The sequence below is a fragment of the Phyllopteryx taeniolatus genome, chromosome 1 (assembly GCF_024500385.1).
Source record: "Phyllopteryx taeniolatus isolate TA_2022b chromosome 1, UOR_Ptae_1.2, whole genome shotgun sequence".
NCBI lineage: Eukaryota > Metazoa > Chordata > Actinopteri > Syngnathiformes > Syngnathidae > Phyllopteryx > Phyllopteryx taeniolatus.
The window spans coordinates 23,887,576-23,908,042 of record NC_084502.1 but is presented as its reverse complement, the minus strand read 5'-3'; the positions used below and the strand labels follow the sequence as shown (position 1 = coordinate 23,908,042).

The window sequence follows — 20,467 nt, the reverse complement described above, 5'->3', positions numbered from 1 at the left end:
CAGATTACAGCCTCTCAATACGCTCTAAACAATCTCTCCCGTCGCTCCTGCATTTATTTGAAAATAGGAAGGTTTTACAAGACATAACGTTCTAAGCAACAAGACACAACACAAAACATGGGACCAACACCTGTCACGTCCCCGACCACGTCCTTGGTCAAGACGCCCTTCCATCGGATGATTCCTGCTGAGTCATCTTCTTGAAGGCGAGACATCTTCCTTTCTCAAAATCGTCCAGAATACTAATGCAAGCTAAGCAAATAAATGATAACTTCTAAAATATATTTAACATTTCCCTACTGTTTATCATGTATTTGCACAAATTCTCACATCATCTTACAGTCACTTCATTTCGATTTTTAACTGTAGAATCATTTTTATGAAACAAATACATTTACACTCAGAGTAAACTTTATCCTATCAACATTTTTATTAATCGTACACCACCACCATATGAAGGACTAAAATCTTCCTGCAACTTGGTCAGCTAATTTGTATTGATTTGGAACCCCACGAGGAACACCTATGGCAGAGGGATAGAGATGGGAAGGATGTGCAGCAGGTTAGGGTGATTAAGGATAGAGATGGAATTATGTTGACTGGTGCCAGTAGTGTGCTAGATAGATGGAAAGAATACTTTGAGGATTTGATGAATGAGGAAAATGAGAGAGAAGGGAGAAGTGTGGTGGACCAGGAAGTGGCAATGATTAGTAAGGGGGAACTTAGGAAGGCATTAAAGAGGATGAAAAATGGAAAGGCAGTTGGTCCTGATGACATTTCTGTGGAGGTAAGGAAGCATCTAGGAGAGGTGGCTGTGGAGTTTTTGACCAGCTTGTTCAATAGAATTCTAGTGCGTGGGAAGATGCCTGAGGAATGGAGGAAAAGTGTGCTGGTGCCCATTTTTAAGAACACGGGTGATGTGCAGAGCTGTGGGAACTATATAGGAATAAAGTTGATGAGCCCCCACAATGAAGTTATGGGAAAGAGTAGTGGAGGCTAGACTCAGGACAGAAGTGAGTATGTGCGAGCAAAAGTATGGTTTCATGCCAAGAAAGAGTACCACAGATGCATTATTTTCTTTGAGGATGTTGATGGAAAAGTACAGAGAAGGTCAGAAGGAGCTACATTGTGTCTTTGTAGATCTACAGAAAGCCTATGACAGAGTACCCAGAGAGGAACTGTGGTAGTGCATGCAGAGGTCTGGAGTGGCAGAGAAGTATGTCAGAATAATACAGGACATGTACGAGGGCAGCAGAACAGTGGTGAGGTGTGCTGTAGGTGTGACAGACTTATTTAAGGTGGAGGTGGGACTGCATCAGGTATCAGCCCTGAGCCCTTTCCTGTTTGCAGTGGTGATGAATCGGCTGACAGATGAGGTTAGACTGGAATCCCCGTGGACCATGATGTTTGCAGATGACATTGTGATCTGCAGTGAAAGCAGGGAGCAGGTGGAGGAACATTTAGAAAGATGGAGGCATGCACTGGAAAGCAGAGGAATGAAGATTAGCCAAAGTAAGACAGAATATATGTGCATGAATGAGAGGGGTGGTGGGGGAAGTGTGAGGTTACAGGGAGAAGCGATAGCCAGGGTGGAGGACTTTAAATACTTGGGGTCAACCGTCCAGAGCAATGGTGAGTCTGGTCAGGAAGTGAAGAAACGGGTCCAAGCCGGTAGGAATGGGTGGAGGAAGGTGTCAGGTGTGTTATGTGACAGAAGAGTCTCTGCTAGGATGAAGGGCAAAGTTTATAAAACAGTGGTGAGGCCAGCCATCATGTACGGATTAGAGACAGTGGTCACTGAAGAGACAACAGGAAGGAGAGCTGTATGTGACGGAAATTAAGAAGTTGAGGTTTGCTCTCGGAGTGACCAGGTTGGATAAAATTTATAAATGAGCTCATCAGAGACACAGCCAAGGTTCGATGTTTTGGAGACAAAGTTAGAGAGAGCAGACTTTGATGGTTTGGACACATCCTGTGGAGAAATAGTGAGTATATTGGTAAAGGATGATGAGGATGGAGCTGCCAGGCAAGAGAGCTAGAGGAGGACCAAAGAGAAGGTCGATGGATGTCGTGAGGGAAGACATGACGGCAGTTGGTGTTCGAGAGGAGGATGCAGGAGATAGGCTTACATGGAATAGGATGACGCGCTGTGGTGACCCCTAAAGGGACAAACCGAAAGGAAAAAAAGAAGTTTAGAATAGTATATAACTGCACACTCCAGTCCGTATCATACTCCTGAAGCACCCCCCACAGGACTCCCCGAGGCACACGGTCGAACGCCTTCTCCAAGTCCACAAAACCTATGTAGACTAGTTAGGCGAATTCCCACGCACCCTCGAGGAGGATGACGCACTGTGGCGACCCCTAAAGGGACAAGCCGAAAGGAAAAGAAGAAGCAGCAGATATTTTGACTTTTCGGCATATGACAAGCGCAAGTGTTATGTGTGCTTACGGGCCATAACATTTGGAACATTAGCACAATCTAATAAGCTTCTACACCACAACCGTACCAACAATTCTGCAGAAAGTATGAGGCATCTATTAGGGAAAAGGTTTTGTCTGTAGAACTGATAATTCCCAATACTAAAATGCATTAAAATTGCAATCTACCATGTAGTCAATGTCTCACTCATAGTGTTTTGTTTTTTTCAATCCCTAAAATCTCATTTTGATGTGGAATACATAGTGCATACAGAAGCACTTTCTTTTGAAACTCGACTGTAAACATCAGCTTTACAGATGCCATATCTGCTCTCAATGCGGTGTGTGTTGTGATAAAGATGTCTACCTTGACACAGAACTCTCTTGGCACTACCTATCCTGAAAAAAAACTCTTTGAGGTGTGGAGGTTTACTGTTCAAATGGGTGACAATTAATTGGGGCATGGTGTATATAAAATGGAGGCAGTGCAGTCCAATGCAACACCACTGAAAGCTACAACCACAATAAGAAACGTATACAGTAGTTAAATGAACTTATTTGACGCTCAAAACTGTGTTACAGGTTTTTTTGGTTTCGAAGTTGTGAAAGTGTCCTTACTGTTTTTGCTATTGAGTGAATATGTCCCATTCAGGCGTGACATTGTGACCATGTTTATTAGAACACAGTTATTGCCAACATCAAAAGCATGGAGGGTACGCTCTTTGGTTTTAGCATCACGACTATTGTTTGTTATATTTTCACCATGTCCAGATGGTCATACATGGAAGCACGGAGAAAAGGTCCTCTTCATTCTCCTCTAAACAGAAACTAGATTTGGTGAAGTTCCTCGCCCCCTCCCATTCAAAGCACGTTCTGCTTACACACAAAGAGACACACGCGCACACATACTTTTGAGTGGTTTTATCACCCACTCTGCTGCTTTTGTGTTTAGTCACTTCCAGCTTATTATATTGGATTGGCAGTACATGTACTGTATGCTCAGGTCCCAGTGGCTCCGTCTGACCTCCCACATTATATCTGGTGGCTACTCACACAGTCTCGTTTTATGCTACATGGCCTGTGTGAAATGAAAGCTTGTTTCGAGCAAAGAGGCAGAGAAGAAACAAAACCGAATCGAAGAAAAGATTCAGACCGTAACTAGAAATGCATAGGCCTAGACAACAATAACATTTCCTGTACGGCATTTCTCGAGAGTGCACTTGCCTTTATTCAGTGGAGATGTTGGAAAATTACAGTTTCTTTAACCCTTTGAGCAAAAGATGATCTTGATGATCATGTTTAGATACTAGGTTTTGGTCTTAATTTAAAACATCCCTTTTTGACTGTACTAACTTGATGTTACATGTTTGGAATGATAGAAAATTACTAATGACCCACACTAATAAATAGACGTGTAGTGAATACCTTCTTGAAAGTGTCAATTAACATTGACCATTGTTGTTAATGCCGTTAAGACAACTCTTGTATTTGATCACAATACCGTAGATTAAGGGTGGGCACATTTAATTTTTTTAAAAGGAGAGATCGGCCAGATGTGGTAAAAAAGGAGAAACTTAAACGTGGATATAAGATGTTTGAAATGCCATTTTAATAATCAAATCACTCGATTCGTTTTCTAGGCCTCACGTGTTTCCATATCTTTGCTAATATTTGAATTGAGTGGCAAAAAATGCAAAATTAGGTAATGAGAACAACAGAAAAAAACAAAAAAACATGCAGTACATATACACACACACAAATGCATACATACTAACTGTGAGTAGTTACATGGCTCGGCACTGAGGGACAAAGACAAAGAGAAGGCAGGAGTACAGGGGCCTCATGTACAAAGACTTGCGTGGATTTCCTCCTAAAACATGGCGTACGCTCAAATCCAGAAAACGTCGTACGCACAAAAATATTCAGATGTATGAAACTCTGCGTACTCATGAATCCAAGCACATTTCCTTCGTAGATTCCAATCAACGTGGAAATGAGCGCACATGTTGGAGTAGCCGACTCCTCCCTGTCCCTGCCCTGTGTTTGAATATGCAAATCATATTTCAATGAACCCTGCACCTGAGATGCCGATCTGTGCATGATCAAAAAAGAAGGAAAATGAGCTAGGTAATGAAGAAAAATATTTTTTCTGAATGTGAAGTTGCTCAATGAAGTGGAGGCACGCAAGAAAATCCTCTTTGGCACGCTGTCCTCCGGCGTTAACAACACTTGAAAGAGGAGTGAATGGGACAGCGCTTATGCGGCTGTCAATGCTGTGGAGACAGAATAGCGCGCACACGCTGAACTAAAAAAAGAAGTGGTCAGACATTAAGGTGGATGTGAAGCGGAGGACAGCTGCCCACCGCCAAAGTGTGGCCAAAAAAAGGCGGAAGAACCGGCGCGGTGGGCCTCACCCCGTTGGAGGAGAGAATCGCTGCGATCATGGGTGACGCTGCTCTCTCAGGGGTGATGGGAGGACACGTGGCTGACTATGATCATCCCACAAGGCTAATACCATGTATTTTTTAGAACTCATAACAAATGTGTTCATACAGTAACCTACACTCAGCCCTGTGAGATAAAGGTTCATGCGTAAATGTTGTATGTGTGGTATTTGTAATAAATCTTTTGAATTCAAATAGAAGCACATCAGCATATCAAAGAGGATATCAAAAACTTTGACTCATTTTTGATTACTCAATTTATTATTTTAATACACAGGAGAGGACACTCACACTGACAAAAAAAATCATGTTTTTTTTTTAGGAGAAGAAAGGTAAATTATGTCAATTTAAACACATTTTAATCATGTGCAACCGATGTACATGTTCAAATGAAGTAAATTCAAAGGACTCTTTTTCAGTGCATGTGCTGGAGTCACGAAGTGATTGTGAGGACAATAGGCAGCATAAATGATCACCTCGATCAATTAATAGGTGTCCTCACAAATATCAGTGGTTCATTAAATACACTGGTTAACAAATGAATTCTCAGTCCTTGCCTCAATTGCATTGTTGAAATCAAATGTTGCCGGGCATGAATTGGTCATCATTGCTAATTATTCATGTGTCTCTGGTGTGCAGATTTATGAGAACAGTTTCCCAGCATCACCTCTAAGTGTCGCCAAAGCACCAAAAGCTGCAGAAACGTGCGTACGCCAGCCATGCAGTTGGCGTGAGGCACCGCACAGTTCCACGGTCATGTCACTTTTGATACATCTGACTTTGCTGTGAAAAAGAACGGACGCCACGTTTTTGTGCGTACGCACCTTTTGTACATGAGGCCCCAGGTGCGGAAAGGCCAGCTAAGGGGAGTATCCACAGTAAGATATGCCAAAGCCCACTGCTGCCGGGAGCGCTGTCCCAAAGACCACCCCAAACCCGACAGACCAGCCTACACATTGTGCAAAGACCACCACCCCAACCCGCCAAGCCTGAGATAACCCCAGGACAACGTCCCCACAGGCGGACCATACAGCCCTCCCGGTGCGGAGGTCCCCTCGAGGAAAACACTGAAACTAAAAAGAAAAGGTGACACAACAATACAAAAAAAATTAGTTAAAAGACTAACTGAAAAAGTGAGACTTAGGCCCCACTTGAAAACATCAAAATAAAAGAATAAAAGAAATCATTTAACAGCCAAACTAAAAAGGTGAGTCTTAAGCCTCCTCTTAAAAACATCAACAGTCTTTGCAGTCCTGATGTTCTCTGGCAGGCTGTTCTATAACTAGGGGCCATAATGGATTCCCGTGGATTTTTGTTCTAGCTCTTGGAACGATTAAAAGGCCAGTGCCAGAGAACCTCAGGACACATGAGGACTGATATGATAAAAGCAGGTCAGATGAATAAATAAGATGGCCCAAGACCAATAATTTAAAAACTAATAAAAGAACCTTAAAATAAATAGTGAAACACAAGGGGAGCTAATGCAGCGATTGTAAAACTGGTGTAATGTGGAGCCGCCCTCTGGTCCTCGTCAGCACACGTGCAGAAAAGTTTTGCAGTGACTGCAGATTAGCAAAATGAAGCAGAAAGGACATATATCTGTTTTTCAAATGTCGGGAGTAAAAGTAAAGAAATACCAGAAAAATACATCTTAAGCAAAGTACAGATAAAATCTACTTAAGTACAGTAACTAAATTGTTCACTTGTTCCATTCCACTAGGGGTTTGATGACTTCAGATTTTTTTCAAGTACACACGAATGTGATGAAATTTGAGTCGAGGTCGACTAGTCACAATGATGTCATTGAAAGTTTTTCATTACAGTCCTATCATTTTTCAAAAATGACAGCAGGAGAGAATGCTTTCCAAGAAGCTACATTCACCGACACTGGACAGCTCATTTAAGCAGAGCATGCACATTACAACACAAGAGCATTGACGTGGGCTGGCTGAAGTACTTGCACGTTGTTGCGTGATGTTATTCCCAGCCAGACAAAGTCCTTAAGCTCGGTGTGCTTGCCGCTGGGACAGCCAGGTAACGTTTGCACAACTTGTCCAAACGGGGAAACGTGTCCTATTTCTGGACCCACCACAACAGCAGGCTCTGCATAGTGGAAATTTGCAGTGTTGGCAATTGATCACGGACCTCTTCGTGTGGAAAAAATCCTCGCTCTCCTTTCACTTTGATTGTGTGGGCTGAAAAATTGTTCAAAATCCTGCGAGCCTTTTTTTCTAGTTCTCCCTCACTTACCAAAGCTGCAGTTGAGAATTGATGAATTGAAGAATTTAAATGAATTAAGGTGATGGAATCATTTCATTCAGTGCACTAATCTTTCGCAACTCTGCCTCACGCTCAAACTAAAAAAGACGTGATTAGCGACTAGTCAACGTCACACTCTAACCGTCATTGTGCAGAAGTCGACTCGTCGGCACAACCGTTTCTACCGTCCACTGCCACAAAAATCGCATTCCTATTCTTTTCAAACAATTATTTTCAATCAACTCATTGATGGGACTGTATTGCTTCTCCGAATCCGCTCCCGCCTTTGTTAATTCATCCTGGTTCATGTTCCTCCATGTTGCTGCTGTCCTCTTTTTTTTTTTTTTTTTTTTTTAATTTAAAAAATTTTTTTTTAGCTTTACATCTGTCTTTTTTTTTTTTTTTGATGCGGTGTTGTCATCCGTGCAGCTTGAAAAAGTATCAAACCTATTTTGAAAAAGTAAGGAGTATAAAAGTACAGATATCTGTTTTTCAAATGGAGGAACTAAGAGTAAAAGTAGTCCGAAAAATAAATAAGTAAAGTACAGCTAGAGGTAAGGGGATCTGTTCCCACCACGCGTGGGGTGCCAACGGTTGGTGGTGATGATGTGATTTGACGCAGGGGGGCGCAGTTCCCTGCCAGGTACCTTTCCCACCCCACGAGCAACTATAGGTGGGTACACTTATACCCATGCTGCTGCTACCGCGGCTGCTGCTTCATCGCCTCGCTTCCGTGCTGCTGCCCACTGCTCCTTCCTCCTCTTCCTCCTCCTCCTCGCAGGGGGAGCTGACTTGATGCGCATAATAAATCACCTCTGCAAGATTGCCCCCACCTCCCCTCCTCCATTTTTTAATGTTTTTTTTTTTTTTTTTTTTTTGTCCAAGCCCGATTTGAAAGCTGCGCGCGTTGGACTGGAGACCGTGGAATGATTTCAATGTGATTCAGCGCCACAAGCAACGTGGGTGTTGTGCGTGCATGCGAGCTGTGTGTTTGCGTGTGTGTGGTGTTTTCCTTTTTATGTTTTTTTTTTGTATTCATTTTGTGTGTGTGTGTGTGTGTGTGTGTGTGTGTGTGTGTGTGTGTGTGTGTGCGCGCGCGCGCGCGCGATGAGGAGCAGAGGAAGAGGTGGGAGCAGCAGCTATGAAGCGCGTGTCATCTCTCCTCAATTTCACCTGTATGAACGACCTTGCAATTGTGACCGAAATGTTCCTAAAAGGCTTTCTTTGGAGGATACATGTGTCGCCCTTTCCCTGAGAGCTGAATCTGCTCGTTGTTGGTCTCAAGATACTCTAAGATAAGAGGTAAGACACACGCACACACACACGCACGCACGCACACAAAAAGGTGAGAAAACAGTAAAACGTGTACGCGTGCAAGGCTATTGTGAACGTGCATGTGCGCTAAATTATTTCCACTGATATATTTCTTTTATTTATTGCATCTAATAAGCCTCACCAGCTCTTGCCTACACTCCCGAATTGCCTCAGTCAGTCGTCATTTACTCATGTATTGAATCATAACGATAATACGGTGTAGAATTGTTTATTATTGAATTCACTGACATGCTGTCATTAACTGCAGCCAATTCTATTATTACAAATGAAGTTCAGTTTATTTTTGCTTTAGAAGGGCGTTTCATACCCTATAAAATTTGCATTCATTATTGTTATTCTATTTCTGGTCAGAGTGATGCATGGAGTTATATTAGTAACAGAGTGATCCAGGCTCCAGTGGTGGCTACCTGGTGTGATGCTACACTGACCGCAGCCTCACTTGTGATCACCATGTCAAATACGTGGCAGTAACCCAACAGCAACACATTTCACAACCAAATCAGTCTCAGTGGATTGCATTACAAATGTTTTATGCTTGGTACAATGAAGGAGCACAATCTAATGAGATCCAATGCTAGTTATGTACTGTACATATGCCTTTACAAAGCTAATACAGTTTTGGTTGACACTATCAGAGGTAATAAGACTGAACATTTCTCAAAACTGGATTTCTGTCTGCAGTCCCAATTTACATGTAATTTAAAGTATTTTGGTCTGTGGTTGAAATGGTTTTAATGCAATTTCAAGTATTTGAGTCTAGGTTTGCAATTTTGCACATGATGTTCAAAGCATTTCAATATAATGTTAAATCTTGAACATGGAATTCTATTACGGCTGGTGACAAGTTGGGACGCCAAGGTAGTAACAGAGCGTGGATGGAATTGAGAAATCCAAATGGACGCTAAACAGAATGCCCACAGCAAGCTACAGGACAAATTAGAAATAATCCAGCACCCGCCTGGTGTGGTTGTAGGGTTTAAGACTTGGTGCTGATTACAATTACCCCCAGGCTTGCGCCTCCCTGTTCAGCTCTTCCCTTGGCTGCAAAGAGGAAAATGAAGAAAAATGCAGGGAACACCAAAAAAGAGGGGAAAAAACATTCCTTTTTTCTTTTTTTTTTCTTTTTTTAACCTGTCCTGTTCAGCTGCATGGCCTTGCAGAATGGTGGATCTGTATGCCTTTTGTGCAGGAAGAGTTTTGCTGTGCAACGGGGGAGTTTGAAATACTCCCTATGCTTATTTTTTCATTATTCTGATGTTTATTGAAAATGCAGGCCACAGGATTCAAGCCAAGAGAAATGTGAATATCCACCCCCCAACCTATTACTATGTTTACCAGGTTCCTGACTGCCAATCATTATCCCTGTATCATGATCGTGTGTGGTGGGGTGTCGTGCATTAAAATTGGGGAGACTGGTGGGGGTGAGAGAGTTACAGGGCAGTGATGACCCATAACCGTCACCCCCACCCAGGCCAACCAGCTCCCCAAAGGATGTGTGACTGTATGTGGTGCATTAAAAATCCCCGGTGGAAAGGTATGGCGGGCCAGGGAGCAGGCCGGAGTGCCGGAACACCTGGCCGAGTGTCCTCCCCAACCCGACACTGCCCTCCCCTCCACAGATGGGTGTATGGTGCATTAAAACTGGACGACAGGCAGGGCAGAGAAGGGGGGGCGACCTGACCGGAAACCAGCAAAGATGTGCCAGTACCCGGCCCTGCACCCGGCCCGTCATGCCTCGTGCCAGTCCCCCAGGGGACCCTGAATGAGATGTGAATGTGCCCAATGTGTAAAGTATGTACAGTGTGAGTAATACAAATATCCAGTGTGTGTGAAGTAAGAAGCTGGAGTCTTGCCAGTCCACCCCAGCTCGAACAGCGACTGGAACAGGGCACAGAAGGCAGGCCTGTCCAAGGCAGAAAACCCTGACACCCTACCACAAGCCCCAAGTCAGCCGGGGTCCCCACACCACAGCTAGAACATGACAGACTTACTTGAGTCAAATGTTGTATTTAAAATTTCTAGTATTTTACTCCTGGCTTGAAATTTTGTATCTGAAATTTCAATGAGGACCACATTAATACCTTTCTGATATCTAGTGAGTTTGATACCACTCATTATATTGTGCAGATGTACAACTTGTACTTGGGCTTCTTTAAATGGACCAAGGATAGATTGGGGGTGGGTCAGGAGAAAAATACACGCGCACATCAGCCTAATGTATTTATTTTGATAGAGTGTCTTTGATTGGCACTATGGATTCAGAAATGCATTTGGTAAACACACGCACACACTCACACACTCACACACGCACACACACACGGACATTCAGTAGGTAATTGCATACTGGTATGACACCATGTCAGCTGAAATAGGTATGATGAATGCAGCTTAGGCCTTCAAAGCAAGTGGACTCCCACTCTTCCAGCTGCCCTGTTTGTTCAAGCATCACCCTATTTGGATGCTGGCAGAGTGTGATGGAGGTGGTGGATGTCACCATCTTCTGTTTTATGTAATTTAAATACTGGAAGGAATGTATACACTCCTTGGTGAAGACTGATTCACACAGTGAAGCTTTCACACCACCTTGCATTGCCATCATCATTAGCACCATTATTCAGTGCAAGCTCCGAATGTGCGTGGTGAGTTGGAAGCATTGGCAACAGCGCACATGTGACATTTGAATCACTAGTCTGCTCCTGCTAATGCTAATTTCAGTTTGACATGCGCATCTGCATTTTATTAGAGATTTATAAAAGAGAGGACCACGTGGCATTTGTGCATACAAAATGCCATCCTTGTCAAAAACCCATTCCAAGTGTACACATGCAAAGTAGGCAGGGAGTGTATTACCCAGTGTGCCCTACACACACACCACTCCTCAGTCTCTCGGTGCCAACCGACTGTACATTGTGCTCCCACCACTGAGTTACGGCATGCAGGACTCTTTGCAGGGAGGAAGGAAGCGTAAAAATCCAATTTGGCCGACTTTGGAGGGGGAAAAAAAGGCCGGAGTGCACATGAAAGGTGCGAAGAAAAATCCTAGCTGAGACTCCACGTGTCTGACTTGACATCCAAGGCAGCTGGCAAACAATTAGACCCTCTATAAGTAGTGCTGTGAACCAGGCTCTCTCAGGATTAGACCACAAATGAGCCACACATCACGGCTTATGTCTTCTAAATGGAAAGTGAGTGTATGTTTGGAGGCACAGCATTGTTGTTGAGCGTGTGTGTGTTCTCTGACATTTTAGCAGATTGGTGTTGATATCTATCTGTGGGCCTTAATACATCATGAACCCCTCTCAAAGACATTAATTCATTCTCTGCATTTCAGCACGTCCCCAAGTCAGGGGCACACTCAGTGGCACTTTATACAGTATGAAAAAGGAATTGTGACAGACTTGTCGACAAATGGGCATAATAATTGATAAACTGTTTGTTATATGTGGAATAAATTGTTGATTACTGAATCAGTCGAGGTTAAATGGGGTGCACTACTTCTGCACCCAGCAGAGGCACTGTTGATGTAGTCTCAACTTGTTGCCGGTCTCAAGAACACCATGATAGACCTGGGAACATGAGCTGCGTACAAGCATACATTGGCAATGGAAACGCCTTCAAGTAGCATTACCCTTCTCAATTCAGCACTGTTTCGAAAAAAAGGTTTAAAAATTTAGAGAGCAATCCCTTCTAAAAAAAAAAATAAGGCTCACAAAGCAACAATTCGACCAAACAACGGCTTGTAACTTGTAATTTGTAAGTTTGGGCACTCATAAGTTAAGGTACCGCTTTATATTATATGAGTGGCAACAGGTGGCTATGCAGGTAAAATGTACCTTCTGTCATCTAGTGCAAGAGCAATTGTTCTGCCTGTCATTATTTATCACCAGCATAGACAGATGAATAAAGTGATTTGTAGTGAATAAATACTAACTTTCGGAATTAAGTGAAACTGGATATTTTCCCACTGCACACCTGATGATCTTTCACGACACACGAGCCGTCACTGTTTTAAAGGCACTTTTGGAAATCACACAGGCAACTCCAACCTATTGTGAATTGGGCACAGCATTCAGGTTAACGCAGCCAGCCTCTTACTGCAAGGCAGCTTTTGTTAAGCCTATGAAAATATTGCCATATGGCTAGCTATGCCCGCTAGGCTGTTTGAATGACGCTGATGACGCTACACCCCTGCAACAGGAACAGAGAACACTCTAAAGGCATTATTATATTTACAATGTTTTCTCACATATATTAATTTAACAATTAATAATTTATTTGTGCAAAGTATAAACTACATATTGGTGGCGTTGGCGGATTCCCCAATGTAGTCGCCAGTGTGCAAAAACAGAACCTCATGTCTGTGTGTACACCCTACTCACTTACCTTAATACAGTGTTCAATATTTGTTGTTGTTGTGTGTGTGTTTGACATTTCATAATTGCATCATTACTCACTTCATCTGCCCCCACTCACCTTCTGCCATACGCAAGCGCATGGCAATTTGCAAACACATGCTCCAAGGAGACAGACGCTTGTCCTTGATTACGGACCCAGGTGGAATGGCTTCCTCCTGGGGCTATCGAGGTCCACGGCAGAATGTACGGAAGACACATTTTGCCACTGTGGATACATCTAATTGATTGGATAGCCCCCCATTGTAAGGGCCAAGTTTCCTCAGGCTGCCAGAAAGAGAATCTGTCCAAGAGACAGATGAGCTGTGTTGCGGGTCGCTCCCCTAATAGTTGAACATTACCACAGGTCCCATACACCTGCGGTATCACCCTATAAGACACCTCTGGGTGCACTGTGACCACTACTAAGATAGGAAAAGCAATCTCTTATCATGCTTGAAGTACCTATTTCAATGTATCATTCTATTCAAAATGTACGCTTCTTCTCTGTGCTCCCAGATTAGGTTATGGAAACACATGAAACTGTAAGCATCACATAAAAATGATTGGCTGCTGAGTTTGGCATTTTAAAGCAAAATTATATTTTTGAAACAGGTCAAGCGCTGTCTTGCCAGGATCACAAGTGCCATTTCAAAGCTTATTGGATGAAAGTGTCATTTGCCCTTGGTTGCCAAAGATGACGTTGCCATGGAAACAGCTTCTACTCTTATCGATCATCGAGTGTTTGGCAGGTAAGCCGCACTTGTATTTTTTTTTATAGGAGCAATGATTCTCTCCCATTTAGACATTTACAGGTGCAGGATGCTCACTGAGGAGATGGAAATCATGTCATTGTCCGGGAGGATCGGCTTACTGGGGAAAAAAGTCCTCTGTATTGACATGTACTCACGACAAACACCCACTGCTCTTCATCCTCCTCTTCATTCCATTTAGCTGATGAGCAGACATTTACTGTTGTCCAGTACTTCTGTTTAGCCTCACACTGATAAATTAGTTTTCTTCTGCTATGGCGAGTTTGGAACCTGGGCCTTCACTGACCTAATCCACCTCTGAACAACACCTGTTAAGAAACAAATAATAAATAATGTATAAAAAACGCTACACATGTATAACTATGTATGGCATTAAATAAGAGACAATATAGCAGTTCACAATCAATATTTATCTGGAACCCCAATTCCAATGAAGTTGGGACGTCTCCCTCACAGTTCTGAGGACCGGGGTTCAATCCCCAGCCCCGCCTGTGTGGAGTTTGCATGTTCTCCCCGTGCCTGCGTGGGTTTTCTCCGGGCACTCCGATTTCCTCCCACATCCCAAAAACATACGTGGTAGTATGATTGAAGACTCTAAATTGCCCGTAGGTGTGAATGTGAGTGCGAATGGTTGTTTGTTGTTGTTTGTGCCCTGCGATTGGCTGGCGACCAGTTCAGCCCGATGATAGCTGGGATAGGCTCCAGCACGCCCGCGATTCTAGTGAGGAGAAGCGGCTAAGAAAATGGATGGATGGATAGACTACAAAGACAAGATATTTAATGTTAAAACTGATAAACTTTATTGTTTTTAGCAAATAGTCATTAACTTAGAATTTTATGGCTGCAGCAAGTTCCAAAAAAGCTGGGACAGGTGGCAAAATAGACTGAGAAAGTTGAGGAATGCTCATCAAACACCTGTTTGGAACATCCCACAGGTGAACAGGCTAATTGGGAACAGGTGGGTGGCATGATTGGGTATAAAAGGAGCTTCCCTGAATTGCTCAGTCATTCACAAGCACAGATGGGGCGAGGTTCACCTCTTTGTGAACAAGTGCGTGAGAAAATAGTTGAACAGTTTAAGGACAATGTTCCTCAATGTACAATTGCAAGGAATTTAGGGATTTCATCATCTACGGTCCATAATATCATCAAAAGGTTCAGAGAATCTGGAGAAATCACTGCATGTAAGCTGCAAGGCCGAAAACCAACATTGAATGCCTGTGACCGATCCCTCAGGCGGCACTGCTTCAAAAACCGACATCGATATGTAAAGGATATCACCACATGTGCTCAGGAACACTTCAGAAAACCAAATTCAGTAAAAACAGTATGGCGCTACATCCATAAGTGCAACTTGAAACTCTACTGTGCAAAGCAAAAGCCATTTATCAACAACACCCAGAAATGCCGCCGGCTTCTCTGGGCCTGAGCTCATCTAAGATGGACTGATGCAAAGTGGAAAAGTGTTCTGTGGTCCGACGAGTCCACATTTCAAATTGTTTTCGGAAATTGTGGACGTTGTCTCGTGTCCTCCGGGCCAAAGAGGAAAAGAACAATCCGGACTGTTATGGACGCCAAGTTCAAAAGCCAACATCAGTGATGGTACGGGGCTGTGTTAGTGCCCATGGCATGGGTAACCTACACATCTGTGAAGGCACCATTAATGCTGAAAGGTACATACAGGTTTTGGAGAAACATATGCTGCCATCCAAGCAACGTCTTTTTCATGGATGCCCCTGCTTATTTCAGCAAGACAATGCTAAACCACATTCGGCACGTGTTACAACAGCGTGACTTCGTAGTAAAAGAGTGTGGGTACTAGACTGGCCTGCCTGCAGTCCAGACCTGTCTCCCATTGAAAATGTGTGGCGCATTATGAAGCGTAAAATACGACAACGGAGACCCCGGACTGTTGAACAGCTGAAGCTGTACATCAAGCAAGAATGGGAAAGAATTCCACCGCCAAAGCTTCATCAATTAGTGTCCTCAGTTCCCAAATGTTGATTGAATGTTGTTCAAAGAAAAAGTGGTGTAACATAGTGGTAAACAAGACCCTGTCCAGCTTTTTTTGGAACGTGCTGCAGCCATAAAATTCTAAGTTAATGATTATTTGCTAAAAACAATCAAGTTTATCAGTTTGAACATTAAACATCTTGTCTTTGTATTCAATTAAATATAGGTTGAACATGATTTGGAAATCATTGTATTCTGTTTTTATTTATGTTTAACACAACATCCCAACTTCATTGGAATTAGGCTTGTAATAACATGGCAAAAACATCAAAAGTTTAAGTAAATATTAAATAGTTTCTGTTCTTCACCACTCACCAGCGATTTTTACTGCGAGACAATATGTTGATTATTGTGGGTGTAATTTGTTGTGGTGTTAATTGCTCTGTAAGGCAAGGCAAGTTTATTTGTATTGCACCATTCATTCACAAGGCAAATCTAGAGTGCTTTCCAGCGGCAAATAAATGATTAAAAAGATGATTGCATTCAAATATGAAAATCAAGATAAAATCCCAACATAAAAGTAGGATAAAAGATGACAAAATGGATAATCAACATACAATAAAAAAATAAAAATGGAGATGATGAAATAATATTTCGGATTCATGAAAAAGCAGCAGTGAACAATAAGGTTTTCAGGCCAGATTTAAATGTACTGACAGTTAGAGCAGATATCAGGTGTTCATGAAGTTTGTTCCATAGTTGAGAAACACAGCGCTACTTCACTTTTTTTGGTTCTGGTTCTGGAAGCACTCAATAAACCTGCACCCGAGCACTTGAGGGGTTTGTAAGTATCAAAGGGAATTTAAAAGCATTGAATATATTTAGGTATGTTGTATAGTAAATAGTGTTTCCAATATTTTGCCGATCCAATTAAGATAAACAAGGTAACCATAATATTAGTAACACCTATCAGTATGATGCAGTACAAAACCAAATACTTTTCTATCAGTGACAATAAAACAACAATATTGTCTTGTATGTTTTCATATTGCTCTTGTGCTGGATATAATAGGATTTTGTTTCCAATCACTTTGACGCAAAATCAATGATGCTTTTAAATATCAACATTAATTATATTTGGGATGTGGGAGGAAACCGCTGTACTCGGAGAAAACCCACGCAGGTACGGGGAGAACATGCAAACTCCACACAGGCGGGGCCGGGATTTGAACCCCGGTCCTCAGAACTGTGAGGCAGATGTGCTAATCCAGGCTCCACCGTGCCGCCCATTTTTCATAATGTGTCCCCTTTAAATGTACATTGTGGAGCACAGAATTATACAACAGCTGATTCAAGAGCTACAGTACATGAGTTCTGCCAATGAGTTCAATAAAACAAATCCTGCAGAACTCCCTTGATATTCAGTTTTACTACTCTTGACAGATAGTCTGGACAGCGGGTTGTACCATGGTCCAAGATGGAGGATGGAGCCTGGTGATCTGTTTATTCCCATAGACACCCTAGAGGAAGAGGCTACTCTAACTTGTGACGCCAAGAGTACCCCGCCTCCTCAGTACAGGTAGAAGTACATTCCATTCATTCTATTTTGTATACAATGTGTCGATTTATGTCACTTAAGTCAGCGTCCTGAGTTGAAAACAGGATTAGAACATTTTCATTTGTAGAGCACTCCAGGCTGTCAGTGGCACAAGAGACTCGAGGTGAACGCTTCCTCTCTCGAAGCGCTATCGCACCACATCACGGAAACTGTTCATCTACACTTGGCCGAGCACGCGCAGAACTTAATTTGTGCTCTGCGCACCCAGGAATAATTTTACTTTAATAAATCACAGATTCAATGTTGAGATATTTAACAGACGAATGTAATTATTCTAGACTGCTCTGTTTCCCTGAGTCCTCTTTCATTGTGCTACACGTAATTGTTATAAATTAAGGTGTTTTGACTCCTTTTATCACTTTTTCCTCTCACTTTTGACCAGTGATCATATTTATTGTTGGACTTTTTTCTCAAAATATTGCTTTTCTATTCTGGAAACATAGCCTTTTGATATGTGGGGATGTTCACGGTTTGATCACATCTTTTTTAAAAGCAGAAAACTCCTAAAACTGATGAAATAGAGTTTCCAGTTTAGACACACACTAGGATTATTATAGGAGTTCATAGTACATCTTAATGGTAAAGTGCTGCTGCCTTTCGTGCAGACGGCCAGTGCCCCAATACCCAGCCACTGGGTGTCAGGAAGGCCATCACTGTGGCTACCCCTGATAGGGCAAGCTGATACTCGCAACAACATTAATATGCAGTACATTCCTTTCTTATTTCAATCACTTCCCTGGATTAAATATACATTATATTGTATATGTTCCTGCCCCTAATGTAGAGTCGTCAGTGGGTTGATGTCGTTGCATTTGCCTGACTTTGGTGCAGGCAGCGTGGTGGGTTCAATTCCCACTCAGTGATGAATGTGAATGGTTATGTCTCTTTATGTGGCCTGCGACTGCCTGGTGACAAGTCCAGGGTGTAGTCTGCCTTTCACCCGAAGTCAGATGGGATAGGCTCCAGCTCAACCTGACCCGGAAGAGGATAAGCGTTAAAAAATGGATTGCTGAATAATTACAAATATATCTGGGTGGCATGTGCTCATCCGTAACCTTTTAAGCCAGTTCACGGTTCAGGTTCTGTTGCAGACCAATTATTCCTTCATCCTCCCTTAGCTTTAAGCCAATTAAAAGCTCTGATATGATTATGTCATATCATAGCGTCTACGTGAACAAAGTTCCATACATCCATTTCATAAGCCGCTAGTTAAAATGACTTTCTTAACTTGTTAAACATTGACTTTAATATCATATTACGACCTTGCTTTAGGCGGCACAGTGGCCGACTGGTTAGCACATCCGCCTCAGAGTTCAGAGCTCATGGCTCTCCCTCCCTGTGTGGAGTTTACATGTTCTCCCCTTGCCCGTTTGCCTAGATTAATTGAAGACTCTAAAATTGTCTTTAAAATTGCCTTTTGCCCAAAATCAGCTCGGTTAGGCTCTAGCACACCTGCGACCCTAGTGAGGATAAGCGGTAGAACGAATGGATGCATGGACTTTGTTTAAGAAAAAAACAACAACCCAAAAAAAAAAAAACTTAATTATACTAAGAGTCTGATTTTTTTTTCCTGAAAAAAAACTAAACGGTATGTCTTTGTTCTTGCAAGGATTAAGAAAAAACTTTCATCTCATATAGAATAATAATAAATAGTAACCTAAATTTCAATGTAATAACAAAAATAAAATTTGTCGAAAAATATGAATTTTCTACATTAATACTTTTTCTCCAGTAAATGGGCAACTTTTTAATTCCTATGGCATTTATGATGAATTTTTGTTAGGATGATCAGGAGTCCTTGGACCCAAAATGCTCGAGAACCACTGTGAATCACTTGTGCTGGGCATTGATGACCTGAATGATAGCGGAGCACGTTATGTAGGCTCATTATTTCTCCCTCTGTGCCCAAGACCCGTTATCTCCATGTAGTGATTATAGGTGAATGGAGAAGGTTTCGACGTTGTGCAGGATTCTGCATGCCCTCAGCACCTCTCCGCTTCTTCTCTTGAAGTGTAAATGGGCTCCTGTTGCTCCGTCGCCCTGCTTTCCTTTTTTCGTCTCTCTTCTTTTCCATCTGACAGTCCTGTCACTCAGGCTGCGACATGAAGTTTCCACAATAGGAATACTGCAGAAGCAATTCTCTTTGGAGAAACTGTGCTAACCAGTTTCACCCTCTTTTGAGTCATACGCAAAAAAACAAACAAACAAAAAATCACTGTATTAAATACAAATAAAATGTACAACATTTAAAACATATATTTCAGTCATACATATTTGAAAAAAGCTTGTAGCTACAGATACAGCCCGTTCAAAAATGATTGAATCCAGTACAGTAGTGGTCCCCACCCACCGGTCCGCGGACTGGTACCGGCCGTGAGGCATTTGTCACCGGGCCGCAGAGAAAGAATGACCAATTTATATAATTTCTGTTGTATTGAAATTTGCATCTCAATGTGTTTTATTTTGAAAATCGACCAGATCTTCTCCGCCGCAACAGCTGCGCGTCCCATTGACACGTCGAGACTGCACAGAACGCTTCTGTTTCCGGTCCCAGCCGGCTCGAACGCTTCTGTTTCCGGTCCGAGCAGGCTGGCTCAGGGCGGCAGAGCTCAAAGAGCAAAATCATTTCATAAACTAATTCAGTTTATTACGTTTACTGAAAAGATTTGTTCTTTTGAACAAAACGTTCGCGAACACTATATCAGGAGTCCTACTTAAAATACGGGTTTATCGCAACAATTAACTCTCACGCAGCAAGTCCGCTCTCATACAGATACAGTCGTAGGTTGCTGCTCGACACAGGCAGAACTACTTTTATGGAGTTAAAAGTCTACTCTCATTGAGTAGCTACGGAACTGCAGTCTGGTCTGGCTGCCTACAACAACTCCGACTCCCACTCCTGCATCGCGCCCACAGTGGACGCGCCACGAACGGCGAAGGAGGAAGCAGAAGCGAGGCAAGCGTGTGTATGTGTGTAGATATATATAATATAAAATATGCACGCCACAGCCAGTTCCTGAGAAAAATGCCTACTCTAAACCTGTCCGCGGTGCAAAGAAGCTTGGGGAACACTGCAGTACAGTCCATTTTTTTAAGTACGGTACAGTTTATTTAACAAGAACAATTTTTAGTTGTTACTGTATGTCCAATACATTTTAATTGATATATATATATATATATATATATATATATATATATAGACACACACACACACATAACCATTAGGACAAATTGCACTTCCTTGCTCATAAATAAGGTGTTAATGTGAGTGCG

General features: G+C 42.4%; 1 protein-coding gene across 6 annotated transcripts in view; it reads left to right on the top strand.

Annotated features, from left to right (window-relative positions):
- LOC133482272 (contactin-3-like) overlaps window positions 1-20,467 on the top strand; it is a 156,380-nt gene that overhangs the window by 55,540 nt on the left and 80,373 nt on the right. For 4 of the 6 annotated variants that reach the window (XR_009789744.1, XR_009789745.1, XM_061782248.1 and 1 more), the window contains exons 1-3: window positions 8,023-8,426; window positions 13,466-13,602; window positions 17,020-17,155. Coding sequence is in view for 4 of the 6 variants with exons in the window: in XM_061782248.1 (XP_061638232.1) it covers window positions 13,548-13,602; window positions 17,020-17,155 (191 nt within the window). In the remaining 2 variants the exon portion in view is untranslated. Of the gene's footprint in view, window positions 1-8,017; window positions 8,427-13,465; window positions 13,603-17,019; window positions 17,156-20,467 lie in introns of those variants that run through there. The other 2 variants (XM_061782254.1, XM_061782263.1) reach the window with 2 other exon arrangements.